This window comes from Bipolaris zeicola (assembly GCF_000523435.1).
Source record: "Bipolaris zeicola 26-R-13 unplaced genomic scaffold scaffold_69, whole genome shotgun sequence".
NCBI lineage: Eukaryota > Fungi > Ascomycota > Dothideomycetes > Pleosporales > Pleosporaceae > Bipolaris > Bipolaris zeicola.
This window is the reverse complement of record NW_006912118.1, coordinates 19673-35211: the sequence shown is the minus strand read 5'-3', so window position 1 is coordinate 35211 and position 15539 is coordinate 19673. Positions and strand designations below refer to the sequence as shown.

Genomic DNA, 15539 nt, shown 5'->3' with positions numbered 1-15539 from the left:
TGTTCCGGGTAGCATAGTCCGCTGCATGGTTCATAGAACACTGATCCCATCGTTGCGGCCACGGTTTCAAGACTTCCATTCAGGGAATCAATCTCTGGGAGATGCCTGGCCAATATTTGGCGGGGCTGTGGGTAGCATTGTATCTGAGGATGTGACTATGTGTGCGAATGATATCTTGTCTTGGCGTACCAGCTGAGTACAAGCAGACACAGCCCAACTTGAATTCATTTGCCTGAACGCCCTTTTAATCCAGGCGCCACAACGATAAGGCAGGAGGCCGTTCGCTTCCGTTTATCAAAAGCAAAGTCCCATGACTACATCTTGTGCATGAAGCGACCGGTACAGAGGGAATTTCTCTGTGGCGCAGAGACGTAGTGGCTTGGTAGTAGGTTACGCAACCAGCGATACGATCCTGAGGCTCAAGTCGGTTGATGGCAGTGGTCAGTAAGTGTGCTGCACATTTACATGCTGCTACCAGTGCCTTGAGGCGCAGTGTAGACAGTAGCCACAAGGATACCCACGCGTTCACTTGGCCCCCACGGGACGTAGTACGTCATTTGACAGAAGCTTCGGACAACATATAGTCATCATGTTTTGAGCCTCATTCTTTGTCGAAGAGTGTTTTCTTAGAATCGGGGATTTTCTTCTATCATACATGTCCTCACAGTTGGCACTTTCGAGTAAAAAGAAACGTATACTTATTCAAAGTTACTTGTAGTAGGGGTAGCCACGAATAGTTGCTATCCACCAACCCCACCAAGCACATATACCCTAAACGCTGCATCCGTAATTCACACGATCACGTGCCGACACTTCATCTTTGAACAGCACAAGACCTCAGCCTATCAAATGCTGAATGCCATTTCTAAACCCATCTTCATCATGCCAAAAACCCTTATCTCTTCACAGCAGTGGAAACGTAGTATCATAGACGTGTAGCGAACAAGACAGGTTAACGAATACCCATTTCTACACATGGCATGTGAACAAGACTCAAAAACTGGAGCCGAGGATATAACTAAATTATGAAGTTACAAATAACTACCAGAAAACAATAATAGCAAACCTACTCACGCATTCTTCAAGCACATGTATCACAAATCTCGATTATTCATTGTTCCAGCTAGAAAAAACACACCAACAAAACACACATTTTCACTTAACAGAAACTCTTTCAATTACTCGGAAAAACGTCTCATATCGCACGAAGTTCTTCAAGCAGCAGCGGGAGCATCAACTTTAGCTGCCGAATCCGCAACCTCATCCGCTGTCTCCGCAACCTTCTTGTCTTCCTCCTTCTCCTTTGCCTCGACCTCCTCTTTCGTCGGCACCTTCTCCGACTCACCCACAAGTTTCTTCACAACCTCGACCGTTGCAGCGGGTCCGCCAGGCTCAGCCGCCAACACCTTACCCTGCTTATCAACAACAAAGACACCGCGAGTCGTACCCTTTGGCGCCTTCTTGAACCCAATGGCCGAGATGAGAGTCTGCGCGGGGTCGCACAGCAGCGAGTACGGCAGCTTCTGCTTGGTCTTGAAGGTGGTGTTTGCCTTGGGGCTGTCGGATGAGAGACCGTAGATGGAGAGGCCGGTTGCGGTTAGAGGCGTGTAGGAGTCGCGGAAGAGACAGACTTGGGTTGTGCCTATGCCGAAAGAAACGGTCGTGTCAGTGAAACTGATCCATATGCAATGGGAGTGGGTGGGAGACGCGACTTACATCCCGGAGTTGAGGCTTTGGGGTACGTGAATAGGACTACGCCGACCTTGCTTTCTTCTACGAGCTTCGCGAGCGACGTCTTGGTGCCATCGTTGGTTTCGATTTCGCCGCCGAATGAAGCGAGGTTAATTGTGTCGCCGACTTTGGGCGCGCCGGTGGACTTAGCAGTCGAGGCGCCATTAGTCTTGCTTACAACGGCTTCCTTGACGGCTTCGACCTTCTCAACGACCGCGTCTTGGACCTTTTCGACGACAGTCTTGTCGCTGTCGGCTTTCTTGGCCTTTGCGGGTGCCTTTTTCTTTGCAGGTGGTGCTGGCGCTGGGGCCGCGGCCTTGCGCTTCCGGAGCTCGACTGGCATGTTGGGGAAAAGGGTAGCAAGCTGGGTCGCGGTCGCGTTAATGTCGCGAGGGGGTGTCGAATGCGATTAGGGGAAGAGCTGGGTAGCGGAAAGCTCGGGGATGAGTGATAGAGGAGGTGGGAGTCAAGGTAGGACAATTGCTAAAGGCTATGTGTACGAACAAGCAACCTGTAGTACCACCGTCGCAGAATCAACAATGGCGCGATCCGCAGTCCAGAGTCGTCGCTGTGAATCAGTAGGTGCTTATCAGCAGCAGAGCAAGGAGGTGTGTCCCATGGTGATCTGACGCCCAAGGCCAGGTCGTCCAGCCTCCTCACTTGGCACTCCCGTCCATATTGACATTAGCCAGATTACATGAGCCTGCGTCTGTCCTTCGGAGAGAGCTTATTTCGGACGGGCGCTGGGGTAGGGAGGCGCTTATTATTGGCTGGTAAGGTGAGGAGTCGAGGTGCGCGCCGCTGCACTGTAACGCACCGAAGCATGTCCCTGGTTGCGTTATCGCGCGGCTCCCCGTTTCCACCACCACCACCTCAATATTAATGCATTGGAACTTGACATGTTGATAACATTTTGCGCATGCATATTTGACACGCGCGACTTTTACGCCTATGTATACATATGCCAGCTAGAATATTTACATGGTAGGATTGGGCCTTGGCCAACCCTGTCCCAAAGGAGAAGCGCCCTTTCTCTCTCCAACCCCGAATAGCAACCAACACGGTCAGCCGTCGTCTGTGCCTCCCGCTACCCAACTGACGGGATGCCAATTGTTCTCACAAGAAAACACCTTGCCACCGGAACCATCATGCAAGGCCCACCCAGACGACCACATGCCCAGGCCAAACTGCAACACAGGGTCAGCCAGGCCGCCTCGACCAACAGGGAAGAAAGATCGCTTACAATGGTCATCCCCAGCAACACTATCGAGCAATTCAGGACTGTAAACAATGTCTGCCGCTTCGACGAGAATAGTCTTCCGTTGACTTTATTGTGCCACAGCCACAGCAGTGGGGGAAAAGCATCTGTGCGTGTCAGACCACTGGCCGAGTACACATCGTCACTTCGCAAAAGAAAGTTTCACAAGAACTTACAGCTGAACCAGCTCCCGAAGAGCGCGCCGATCAAACCCAGCAACAAATTGAAGTTTGGAATCGCGTCAGCCAAAACCCAACTTGCTAGCCATGCCCCAGAGCATATCCCCCACCAACTGCCTAGACTTCTCCAGCTGTTGGTGTGCACTTCGTTTGTCCCCTTCCATATCCTAAGGTAGACATATTTGGTAGCTACCGAGCCATTGACAACACCGGCGACAATAATAGTCGGGAGTGCTATGCCAAAACAAATCTTGCTGACCAATGGAGACGCAGAACCCAAGGCGGGCGAGAATACAAGGGGTCCAGCATAGTAGTATATGACCGCTGAGATAAGGAGATAAAACGTCACTGCAATCCCCTGCTCAAAGAAGAGAGCTTTGCGGAAGTCGCGCGGGTCCTTGAGTTCGGATGCAAAGGAAAAGAAGGCAACATGTCCAGCTACAGTGCGTCAGTGGTAATGCGCATCATGAAGCGGGATTGATGTACTTACTATAGGCTAACACAATGTTCATGACAGGGGCCAAACCTTTCACCAGTGGTACATCAGGTCTTATGGCCACCATGTGGTTCATATCTGGCTTTTGGATGCTGATGGCGATCATGGTTATCGTGACACCTACGATTACCGAAACGCAAGCTGTAGTACAGTAAGCAGGACATGCGACATGCTATCTATGTCTTGACTCACAGAAGATGCTAAAGTAGCTGATATTCTTGAACGTCCTCGGCAGCCCGAGTAGGAAAGAAACAGCCAGTCCAATCACACTGAAGATGATTGTGCAGGCTCCATGGTCAGTCATTGCATTCATGGCAACCGCAAACGTCAGGATATGCGCGCCCATTATGAACACCAACACCAAAACTTGTCCAACGGCAATTACTTCACGGGCGATGGGCCCACTCATCAGTTGCCCGCAGTCGGCATACGATTGCACAGATGGGTGCGCCAGTTTGAATTCACCAATCAGGTATCCTGTGTATGTGGCGATGACCCCAAGTAAGCATATGCAGAGCATGCCTGGGACGATACCCAGGATCGCTAGGGCTTGGGGGAGTGCAAGGACACCGAGGGAAACATTTTCAGCCAGCATTACTTGAAACTGTCAGAGCGGGGTAACGCAGAGAGAGTTGTAGCTTACGAATGCCCGTGTTCCTAAACGTTCACGTCAGCAAGATGTGGAATGAAGGATGGCATGTCAAGCCGTGTTAAGAAACCCCGAACAGACGCGTCACTTGGGGCTTCGCGTGGGTTGAGAAGAGCTCGAATACTCACCACCACGAACATGTCTTGTATTGGATTTCGGCGCCTTCTTCATTACCGAATATGTCGTCCTCTCTAGCTGGCGCGCTGTGTCTCTCGATATCTGGTGGTGGCGACAATGGTTCCGGCAAGGAATGCTCTTGAACTACAGTGGTCTGTTTGACAGTCTGAGCTGCTGTTCGGTTGAAGGAGAGACGATGAGCCGAAGCCGGCACTTTAAGCTTAGCCATTGTCGACGAGAGAAGAGTCGCGACTACGCGGGGCGTGCAATTGGAAAGTAAAGCTGATATTCGTGTCAAAAGCTCTTTCTTTGTACATGAGAATAGTGACTACAGGACTCGATACCTGCCCTCTCATGCTAACTTTGGTCGAAGATATGGAAATCAGAATTGCATGTTCCGGTACCGGCGCAATCATGTGCCTCTGAATGCTTCATAAGGACGACAGGACATGACTTTGATATCCAATACCGGAATGGGTCAACCAAGCATACCATTGGAATTTCGTACTGCGTAGAACTCTTTGGGTCAAGGGTGTTTGTGGGGTACCATGGAAACATTGAGGTATAAAGATAAAGCCAACAAGATAAGAGACTTGGAGAACCACTAGTTATACCGTGTATTTTGAGGGGTATCATCAACGGCAAGAAGCCACGAGACTAATTGTAAATCAGGGCCCTTCGTTGTGTGTAACTGCTCACACTTGTTGCTGACAATGATATCGACTTACCCACGCGAAGAGATCACATAATTTACACAGCTTTCATGTCAGCATATCGGGGTACAAAATATATCTACCTGCCCCAATTGATGTGCGAAATATGACACTATACGTTCCAAAGACGATGCATTCGCTCTCATATTGTGCATGTTGGGATAGGCATAAAAAGGCTGAGTCAGAGCATGTTTGTTCTGATTTTATTTGTCAACTGTATCCAACGCTACATCCTGAGCGATTTGAATGTAATTTGAACGGGGTTGCGTATGCATTGAAAGTGTGGGGTGGAATATTCCATTGGAACCACCGACGTCATCACGTGTGTTCGCGGAGCAAGGGCGACTCGGGGGTCAGCTTCATTTATGCCATTACTCCTGCACGCACACCCTCCATGGAAGCTGCTCTCAATAACCGATTCATAACCCCTCTTTCCAACTCTCATCTCCCAATTATAGGGTCTCCCTCCCTGAGCATCTATCGAGGACTCCGAGGAGCGCAATGCCGTACCCGATTCATCCGTCGACATCAGCGACGCGCAAGCGCAATTTCACGACCTACGCAGACAATGGTGCCCCCGTAGTGCATCGGTATGCACCCACGGCATCTGGTAGCCGCGAAATTGAAGTAATCGACCTTACACAAGACTCGCCCAAGAAGGCACCTCCTCCGAAGAAGAGCAAGTGTGACCCTGACGTGCCTGTTCAGGAGAAGCGGGCCAGGATATTTCGTAAAAGGGCGCCACAGAGCTACCTGGATGTAAGAGAACGGGCATTTACACAGCGCTTGACGGTACTCTCGCGCGAGCGCTGCGGGACCGACGATGTGCCTGAGGAGAAGGTTCTCATCGCAGGCTCGACAGGCAACGTGTATACAGTCTCGATTGGACTCGAACCCTCATGCGACTGTCCGCATGCCAGAAAGGGCAATCAATGCAAACACGTTGTGTATGTCATGCTAAGAGTGTTGAAGGCGCGAGAAGAGATTGCATATCAGCTAGCTCTTGTTAGCTCCGAGTTGCGCGAGGTCATGAGGAATGCGCCACCAATCCCCGGCACTGAGACGGAGAAGCAGAGCGAAGACGGCAATCGCAAACCCATTGAGGGCGAATGTCCCATTTGCTACGACGACCTGGATGCCAAGGAAGATATTGTGTACTGCAAGACGAGCTGCGGAAATAATATACACAAGGTTTGCATGCAGAACTGGGTGGCTGCAGCTAGAAACAATGCGACGTGCCCGTACTGCCGTGCTAAGTGGGATACAGACGCGGTGTTGGCGAGCAAAGTCGGCAATATAAAAACTAGTGGGTTGCAAAGGAACGAGGAAGGTTACATCAATGTCGCTTCTCAGCTGGGCTTGTCTGGTGACAGAGACTACTCGACGTACTATGGTGGGCGACGGCGTCTTGGACATCATTTTTATCGTTACTAGGCTCAATGTTGAGGTCAGGAGAGTGCATTTTGTGTTGTCCAGGTGGGACTTGCATGTTTGGCGTTATGGATATACCCGGTGGAGTTTTGGAGGATGGAGTATCCTTTCACACTGTTGACTTGCTATCGTTGTGCTGTGAATTGGCCAAGTGCATAGTTGCACTGATGAGAAGAAAGTCGTCACTACTTGACCCATCTCACTGTACCAATGCACACCACTGAAGCATCTCAACACCACATCTCCGGCCCATGACTTTTACAGCCCGCACGCACCCAACACATTACCTAGCAATGACCCATGAGCGGATCCTTTCAAAACACGCCAGATCCGCACCGCCTAAAAGGAAAATAACGAGTCACAGGCCGCGCCAAACATGTTTGCAGATCCCCTTAGTCCATCTACTTAGCCTGTGCCTGAAAAATAAAAAGCGCATCACGGTGGGTATCCACAAACTTCCGAAATGATAGTCAAGGTGTTAAAAAATGTGATGACGAATGCGTGAAATCTGGTTTTGGGCAATGGGCATCGCAAACTTTGTGCTCACTCGGAAATGACGCTCGCCGGCAGACTAGGGAGCGGAGCATGGCGAGAAGATATCGGTAGTTTGCACCAAGTACCTTTGAATCCAACTTGTTCTACACATCCAAGATATCTCAAAAGAGTAACGAAAAAAAAACAGAGAAATTACTCAATCCTGTGATACTCATACTATGCGCCACACCTCGTCGTCGAAACAAGGCTCCAAACCTTCTTCAGCCCTGTGTAAGTAAAAGTACACACCTACTAGAACAACGCGGGAACAAAACGCACGGGACCCCCCTTCCAAACTCTCTCTTTCTTCTTCTTTCCTTTCCGCGCATAATAACTTAACATGCGCCCCAAAAAGACGCATTGACACCAAGTGCGCCCCCCCCCTCCCCACTCCCGATAAACTTTCCACGCATCGCCGCGGGGCGGGAGCGGCGTAAGAAACGCCGTTTACTAAGTCCTTTATACGAGAGAGTGAAAAGAAGGGTATAGCATAATCTCGTATTAGAACATGATACGAAGGGCGGGAAAACGCCTCAAACGGATGTTATGTGTGTGTGTGTGTGTGGGGATGATACGAATGGCGCATTTTCGAAATGTGTAAGCAAGTAATACGATTGTACCTACATGGCGATAGCCATGGGCGGCGTGTGGGGATGATGACGATGCAATTGAGAAGAGAATAGGAAAATGTGATGATATCGAATGAAAAGGCACCATGTGCGCACGCACACACATACACGTAGGCGCGGGATAAAAGTAATCGAGACTAATCGATAGTTAATAAGGAAATTAATCACATCATTAGCCCCCTCCTTCCCCCACCCCCCTTTCCTCCAATCGACAACAAAAGGCGCTTTTTGTTTAATCCCGGGATATCACACCAACATAACCGCGCGGCCAACGCACTCAATTATCGCCCAATGGCAAATCAAATAATAATGTCACTCACCTACACCCATACACATATATCAGCGATCTCGGGATCCGAAAGCAAAAATTCGCCCCCCCCCCCAAAGAAATCTCTTAAATAAAGATAAACAGGAGCAAAAGACAAACAAATGCCAACGCCAGCTCTTCTCAGTAGAAGAATCCAACAAGGATAATTAATCCCTGCACCAATATACCGCGCACGAGCCACATAAATGTCACCGAGTGGATACTGACAGGGATGTGCATATGCAGGTACAGCCAAACAAGGGTCATGCGGCAGTGGCAGGGAGATTTGAAAGAACAGGGTTCCATCGGGGAAGGGGGGGGCGCAGTCCCACTGTATTTTGCTCAACGGCGATTGGATTGGAGGGTGTTTGCCAATGGCGTAAGATGAGCAAGTGGCAGTGGCGGCGGGGCGCCTTTGTTTCAACTACGTGACGCAATGGGATTTAGTATAATTGGATGAGCATGGGATTAGTAAGAGTCACGTGAGAAGGAGTTGGTTAATCAAACATCACGAAAGAGTCACTCAGAATTGAGAAAGAAGAGGTGGAGTAAAAAAAAAGAGGATTTCAAAAATCGAAGAAAGATGCTAGACTGAATAAATGCAAGTAAACCGCCATCCCCGATGGTCTTTTCAAAACAAAGTCCAAGGTACTCAACATAGGAAAAAGAGGTTGGTTGGAACAAGAAGTCATGAGACATGTCGCTCATCGCCCATTCTTTGCACCAGAGACCCAAGCGCGACAAACACGAATAAGATGCGAACAGTGGGATAGAGGTGTATCAACGGGAAGGGATATATTGTCCATGTAATACAAACAAAACTGCTCTGGGAACCTACACTTCTATGTTTTTCCCAACCTCAATTGTAACCCACATGATCGCGTCTGGCCCTTGCCTGAGGAGACTTGGCCCAATGGGCTCAGTGGACAGGCAAGAAAATGGGCCAAGTGACCCTATACACATGCGATGCAAACAAAACGCGAGGCTACTCTACGAGTAGAGAGCTTCAGCGCTTAGTAGGTGCCGTAGCTTCCGTAGCTGCCGCTGCCGTAGTTGCCGCCAGCAGGGCTGGAGGTGGCTGGCTCAGGGACAGCGGGGGTGGGGGTGGCAGCAGGGTAGCCAGCGCCATACTCACCGCCAGCGGGGGCGGATGGGCTTGGGGAAGCGCTGGTAGCGGCCTCGGGGACAGCTGGGGTGGAGGGCTTGCCAGCACCGTAGTTGCCACCAGCGGGGTACTCACCACCAGCGGGAGCGGAAGGGCTGGGGGTGGCGCTGGCCTCAGGGACAACGGGAGTGGAGGGCTTGCCAGCACCGTAGTTACCGCCTACAGGGTAGGCAGGCGAGGACTCAGCGGCAGCGGGGGTGGAAGGAGAAGGCTGAGCACCGTAGTTACCACCGACGGGGTAGGCGGGGGCGGAAGAGGCAGCAGCGGGGGTGCTGGGAGTGGGCTTGGAGTTCTCAGAGACGAAAGAGAAGCTGGGGAGAGAAGCGGTGGCGCTGCTGGGGACGGGAGCGGGGCCAGTGCCAACGGGGATGTAGGGCATGGTGCCGTTTCCGTAGGGAGCGGTGGGGTGAGGGGGCATGCCAGAGGTCTTGTCGGCGGGGACAAGAGGAGTGCTGGCAGGGTAGCTGGGCTCGTTGGAGTCGGGGGTAGCGACGGGGTAGTCACCACCAGCGGTAACAGTGATGGTCTCCTTGGCAGTTACGGTAACGGTAACGGGAGCGCACTCGTCACCCTCCTCACCAGCAGGGGTGGAAGGAGAGGGCTTACCCTGACCACCGGCAGGGCCAGTGGGGTAGGAGTCGGAGCCGACTGGGACATCACCAGAGGGAGTGGGCTTGACGGTGATGTACTTGGTGGAGGTGGAGGTGGAGCTGATGGTGCTGGTGATGTCCTTGTCACTGCCTGGGCCAGTGGGGTAGCCGTTACCGCCAGCTGGGCCAGTAGGGTAACCCTCACCACCGGCTGGGCCAGAGGGCTTGGTCTGGTCAGAGGGAACCTCAGGGGTTGGCTTGGCGCCGGGAACAGTGACAACAACGGTGCTGTACTGGGTGGAGGTCGAGGTGGTGGTGATCTCGGTGGTGACGGGGCGGGCAGTGGTGCCGACACCGATGGTGTAGACGAGGGTCTCGGTGTAGACGGAGGTCACCTCAGAGACGGGGTAGGTGCTGGTGACAGCAGTAGGAGTGGCCTGGGGAACCTCGCTCTGGGGGCAGACGGTGGTGCCAACGGGGACAACGCTGGTGACGAGCGAAGTGGACTTGGCAGGGCAGTCAGTGACGGTGGAAGGGCAGGCAGTCTTGGTGAAGATCTGGGTGCTGTAGATGGTGCTGGTGACCATGTCGCTGACGGGGGTGGAAGAGGCTGGGTAAGAGCCAGTTCCGGTGGGGTACATGGGGTAGCCAGTGCTGGAGGCGGCCTCTGGGACAACAGGGACGGAGGGCTTGCCAGTTCCGTAGTTGCCACCAGCGGGGTAGGAAGCAGCGGGGGTAGCGGAGGTAGCGGCCTCTGGGACTACGGGAGTGGAAGGCTTGCCAGTGCCATAGTTACCACCAGCGGGGTAGGAAGCAGCAGGAGCAGAGCTGGCGGCCTCAGGAACAGCGGGGGTGGAGGGCTTGGCGGCAGGGTAACCGGCACCGTAGTCACCACCAGCGGGAGCAGAAGGGCTGGGGGTAGCGCTGGTAGCAGCCTCGGGGACAGCTGGGGTGGAGGGCTTGCCAGCACCGTACTCACCACCAGCGGGGTAGGAAGCAGCAGGAGCAGAGCTGGCGGCCTCGGGGACAGCGGGGGTAGGAGTGGCAGCAGGGTAGCCAGCGCCATACTCACCGCCAGCGGGGGCGGATGGGCTTGGGGAAGCGCTGGTGGCAGCTTCAGGGACAACGGGGACCGGGGAGCTGGAGGCAGGGTTGGTGGCGTTGTAGCCAGCCTGGTTCTGAGGAACAGAAGGGTAGGATCCGTAGGAGCCGTATTGCTGGCGGCGGGCAAAGCGCTGGCTGCGGGCCTCAGCAGCGTCGGCAGCGGCGAGGGCGGCCAAGAAAGCGACGGTAAGCTTCATCATGATTGCGGTCTTCTAAAAAGTTCCTTGCTCTTAAACAATGAATTGGATATGGATAAGACGAAAAAGACGGGTCGGGGAACGGATTAGCAGGCGAAGAAGATAGATTGAAATCCAGGAAAGAGTGACTGGATGGTTCAAAGAATGTGACGTCCGAAGACAAGTGGGTAGCGAGTGTAGAAGACGGGTGCCTTTGGGGTAGAGAAGAAGAAAAAAGCAATCGAGGAGCGGAGGGAGGGGCAGTATATGAAGGTCGCGGGCAGTGGGTGGAGGCCGGGGGCCAAGGATAGCAGGTGGGTGCTATGGGTCGGGAGTGGACGTGCGCTGGGCGTGCCCCTGGCGGCTGTTAATTTCGTTCAGGAACAAGCGGTGGCAGGGGCCAGTAGCGGGCGGCGCTGCCTGCGAGCAAAAGGGCAGGGGCGGCTCGCACGCAGCCACTCACAGCCGCGCCTGCCCAACGTCGAGCGTAGCAGCCGCTGGGGCGCCGAGAGCCGAGAGGACTGCCCACACCGTCTTTGCCCTGTCGCATTCGAATCCGTCCAAGTACGGCGTCCAGCATCCAGCGCTCCTCTTTTTTTTTTCCTTTCCTTCTTTTTTTACTTGCTCGCCGCGGCCCCTAGCCCTGCTGTTTCATGCCGCCAGCTTAGAGTCGAATGCCGGCCAGGCGCAGATCCTCCTTGCCGGCCATGCACTGGCGTCTATACTACTCTTATGTCACCATCTAAGCAGCTATCTGAGTATTATTCGTCCATTGATTGCACCTGCGCACATGCCGTCGTCCATGTATATCGTACGTTCTTTTGTGTCCGAGTACTCGCTTTGGCATGCAGCTCGACTACGTATGGCGATTCGGCCCATTGTCCAATTTGCCAGCACCACGCATCCACATGTACTTACTGCAGTGCCCTGGCCACGGGTGCTGCGCCACGGTGCTGCTGCCGGCAATAGCGATGCTCGACGAAGACGTGCTCGTCACCAAGCATTGTATTGTCGTGTGGCCCGGTGAACAGGCCAGCAGTGCATCGCCGGGTTGACGGCTTTGGGCAAGCGTGGGAATGGTGCGACGCGCGACCTGGGCGCACATCCTCATACAGTCACCGCGACTTCACAAGTCTGCACAAAAGAAGCCAAATGTCGATTTGCTCTCTGCTAGCATGAGTCGACGCCGCGCAATCCAGCAACCACTGCTGCGTCCGTCGCCATTGCGCCGCGTCGTCATGCACTATGGTGCAGCAACGGCGCGCCCGCCCTAGCCACAGAGCCACAGTCCGTGGGGACTTGGCACTACTCGTATGGAGAGTACCAAGGCCACACACAAACATACAGTAGTAACTCGTAGTACACAACAGTAGTACATGGGCTTTCTGCCCCCCGGCCCTCGTGCTCACCACGATGCCTACTACTCTGACACAAACCCATCGCCGCATTGCACACACAGCCACGGACAACAGTGGGTGCCAGTCTCAGCCTGTTGCACATGGCCCGGCTTCCCCTATTGCCCTACCCACTACCCGTTTGCGATGCCCCAGGGATCAGGCTGCCATGTGCCGGGTTCAGCCTGTCCCTTGCTGTCCCCGCTGTCCCTGCTGCTCTTCCCTCCCAGTGCGCAGCCGGTTCTCGACTCTCCGCCAACTCCCTCCTCCATTGCTCGGAAATGAGGCCTACCGCGCCCAGTTTCCACTCCGTTTCCGGTCGGTGGCTCCAAGATGCTGCTCCTCCTCACTGGCTGGCCTGCCGCGGCGCTATGCTCTCTTGTCCCGCTCCCGATCTGTGGGAAATAAATGAGGCAATATTGCAGATGAGCAACACGAGCATTTCGATATTCTAGCCTGTCCATCGCCACTGCTGCTGCTGTTGTTGCCCCACGTCGCTAAACAACAGCATTGAGCTGGCATGCTATTTTGGTTCTCATGCTGTTCTGGAAAAAAACGCTCGAGCCAAGGCCCAACGTCGCTTCCCTTTCTCCCCAAACCCCCAAACCCCCAAACTGCCACGGTCAAACACTTACCCCTCCTTCTCTTTCCTTCTTCCCTCCTCATACTCTCCTTACCCCGCACACCCTTACCCATAATATTCACTCGCTGACGTACTATACCCTCGTCTGCATCAAAACCCCCATACCAAGCCTTTCCTTCTTATCAAACTTGTCACTAGTCTCCCAAATCTGCTACAGCGGTTCGCCCCGCCCTTCGAAACAGAGGCCTGAGACTTGCTTGAAACGAAACATTAGGCCATCACGATATCGAGCGCCCTACATTTCTCTGACGCTCTTCCGCTCTCAAAGACGTCACTTGTCAACGCCCCCATTGGTCGGCCAAGACGTCTTTGATCAAACTGGCACAGGCAGCTGCAGTACTGTCACTATCATGCATCCATCTTGCCTTACCATCCCAAGACCACACCACCTCCAATTGGCTCGGTCCAAAGTTTCGTTTTCTATACCTGCGTACTATGTAGAGTAGTCACTGGTATCTTGATTCTAGACCTGGCGTCGCGCTACTATCGATAGCTGCTGGAGTCCGCCGTACTCCCGCTGCATCCAACGCTTGTTTCGCATCCCGTCCGTGTCACCACACAACAAAGTATGCTTGATTTTTGACTCTGCTCGCGTTGACGCAATGCGACGGGCACTGACGTGAAACAACGGTCTGAACCGTTGACGTGACGTACATCTGACTTCCGACGTTTGTCGGCGGTGCTTTTGCAAAATGCTTTTCGTCTTCAAGGTGCTTACTTTTTCGTATTCCGCGGGCTGATGGGAAAGTATATATGCACTACAGGTAGCCGTGAGATTCTTCAAGAGCTGCTCATGGCTACATGGTTCAATGACTTGGTTCAGTAGCACGCTTCACTTGAAGAAACTAGAAAAGCTTGATTAATTGTTGTTTCCAACTCAGAAACAATTCGATAACTCATAGTAATAACCCCTGGTAACGACCCATGACAATGCCACACCCTAACCAGCATGCACATTCCACACGCCACAACTACAATTTCCACAACTCTTCACTCCACAAAAATCATACCACCTTTTCCTCTATCCGAATCTCATCATCAACCCAGCTGTGATTCAATCTCTCACCCTTCTTTCGCCCCCTTTTTCAACCTCATCTCATTTCCCTCCCCCATGTCCCTCCGCACCCCTACCCCGCCAAAATCTTACCTCCACCCCAAAGTAGAAAAAAGCCATAATAATCCACCCACTTTCCGCCTTCCGCTAACATATAGCAACCTTTTTTTTTATGCAAACCATTTCCGCACCCCCAGTAGTTAAAGTTATCGGGTAATTTAAGCGTCCGGCTTACCGACTTGTCCGCTTACCGGTTGTATTACTCACATGTGGATTATTTCCCTGATGAAATGGTATTGGGTCCAATAATCGTAATCATAATCATAGTGGTAATGACGAAAGCGATTAAAAGAAATATAATACTATCAAGGGTGAATTTATTGTTATTGTTGTTGAGAGTTAAGAAACGGGAAATGGGAAATGGGAAATGGGAAATGGGAGAATCGGGGCATAGGACGGACGATTGATAGAATCATCATGGATTCAGTAACTATATATTATTGAGATATTGTATTTGAAGGAAAAAAGAAAAAATGTCGATTCAGCGCGAAATACATAGTTCAAGTTAATTCCCATGTTCAATATCGCGGCATATGTAACCGCATCAACCCACTCACTCACCCTTACTTTTTTTTTCCTCATCAGCAAGTATCAACTCATCACAACGCTAGCCATGCCAGAAAAAAAACTCCCGTTAGTCACGTATCCGTGCGGCCGGACGTCGTTCCTCGGAGATGCGATTTAGCCCTGCCGAGTTACGAGTGCGTGTGCGTAGTTTAAAAAAGCAGATGTGTGGATAAATTAGTTATATGAAATACACGGGTTGGAGTGATAATGAGGGTATGCATGGAATGGTAGGGAAGAGAATGCGGGGACGAAAGAGCGAGCAGGGGAGGAGATGAAACGGGGGGNGGGGGGGGNNGGAAAATGGGGTTGTATGCGATGGTAGAGTTGCTTGGTTGGAAATGTGGAATGTATGGGAGGATGAGATGATGGGCTTTTTTTTTCATACGTGGTGCACGGCTTGGAGGAGGCGGAGGGAGTACTTGAGTGGTTTTTTTCTCTCTCGTTGTACTGTTGGTTTATTTTTTATTTTTCATAATCTTGAGATGCCTATGAGAATGTACATCTGTTGTGGCAGATCGTACTCATCATGAAGATAAGAGGTCAGACATGATGAAGAGTATTATCGCAACTGTGATTACCGATTCTACATATGGATTTTGGGACATTGTATATCTGCGAGGATTGTCTTCTTGTAGCTGAATGTTTATCGCTGCTGCGCAATGAACTCCAGATTGTTTACGAGTCAAGGTCTTTTTTTGAAGCCTTGGTCAGATTGACCACGTTGGTACTATGTATATTTGTT

At 52.1% G+C, this 15539-nt stretch overlaps 6 protein-coding genes across 6 annotated transcripts; 2 read left to right on the top strand and 4 right to left on the bottom strand.

The window, feature by feature from the left end:
• Nucleotides 1-87: 87 nt before the first annotated feature.
• COCCADRAFT_95500 (uncharacterized protein) lies at nt 88-246 on the bottom strand (the record flags this gene model as incomplete). Its single annotated transcript, XM_007713873.1, has 1 exon — nt 88-246. A coding segment is annotated over one exon (159 nt), but the record flags the coding sequence as incomplete, so codon positions are not given.
• Nucleotides 247-1214: 968 nt separating this feature from the next.
• COCCADRAFT_95532 (uncharacterized protein) lies at nt 1215-2074 on the bottom strand (the record flags this gene model as incomplete). The annotated part of the gene is made up of 2 exons (XM_007713872.1): nt 1215-1642; nt 1717-2074. The coding sequence occupies 2 exons, from the start codon at nt 2072-2074 to the stop codon at nt 1215-1217; spliced, it is 786 nt and encodes a 261-aa protein (XP_007712062.1).
• A 721-nt stretch (nt 2075-2795) lies between these two features.
• COCCADRAFT_4838 (uncharacterized protein) lies at nt 2796-4659 on the bottom strand (the record flags this gene model as incomplete). Its single annotated transcript, XM_007713850.1, has 7 exons — nt 2796-2918; nt 2975-3096; nt 3166-3606; nt 3659-3805; nt 3857-4261; nt 4308-4321; nt 4442-4659. The coding sequence occupies 7 exons, from the start codon at nt 4657-4659 to the stop codon at nt 2796-2798; spliced, it is 1470 nt and encodes a 489-aa protein (XP_007712040.1).
• Nucleotides 4660-5800: 1141 nt separating this feature from the next.
• COCCADRAFT_67035 (uncharacterized protein) lies at nt 5801-6550 on the top strand (the record flags this gene model as incomplete). Its single annotated transcript, XM_007713871.1, has 1 exon — nt 5801-6550. A coding segment is annotated over one exon (750 nt), but the record flags the coding sequence as incomplete, so codon positions are not given.
• Nucleotides 6551-9057: 2507 nt separating this feature from the next.
• COCCADRAFT_95507 (uncharacterized protein) lies at nt 9058-11103 on the bottom strand (the record flags this gene model as incomplete). The annotated part of the gene is made up of 3 exons (XM_007713870.1): nt 9058-9246; nt 9334-10119; nt 10327-11103. 3 exons carry the CDS (start codon nt 11101-11103, stop codon nt 9058-9060), a joined length of 1752 nt encoding a protein of 583 aa, XP_007712060.1.
• Nucleotides 11104-12324: 1221 nt separating this feature from the next.
• COCCADRAFT_36563 (uncharacterized protein) lies at nt 12325-12928 on the top strand (the record flags this gene model as incomplete). The annotated part of the gene is made up of 2 exons (XM_007713869.1): nt 12325-12390; nt 12539-12928. 2 exons carry the CDS (start codon nt 12325-12327, stop codon nt 12926-12928), a joined length of 456 nt encoding a protein of 151 aa, XP_007712059.1.
• Between the last annotated feature and the right edge of the window lie 2611 nt (nt 12929-15539).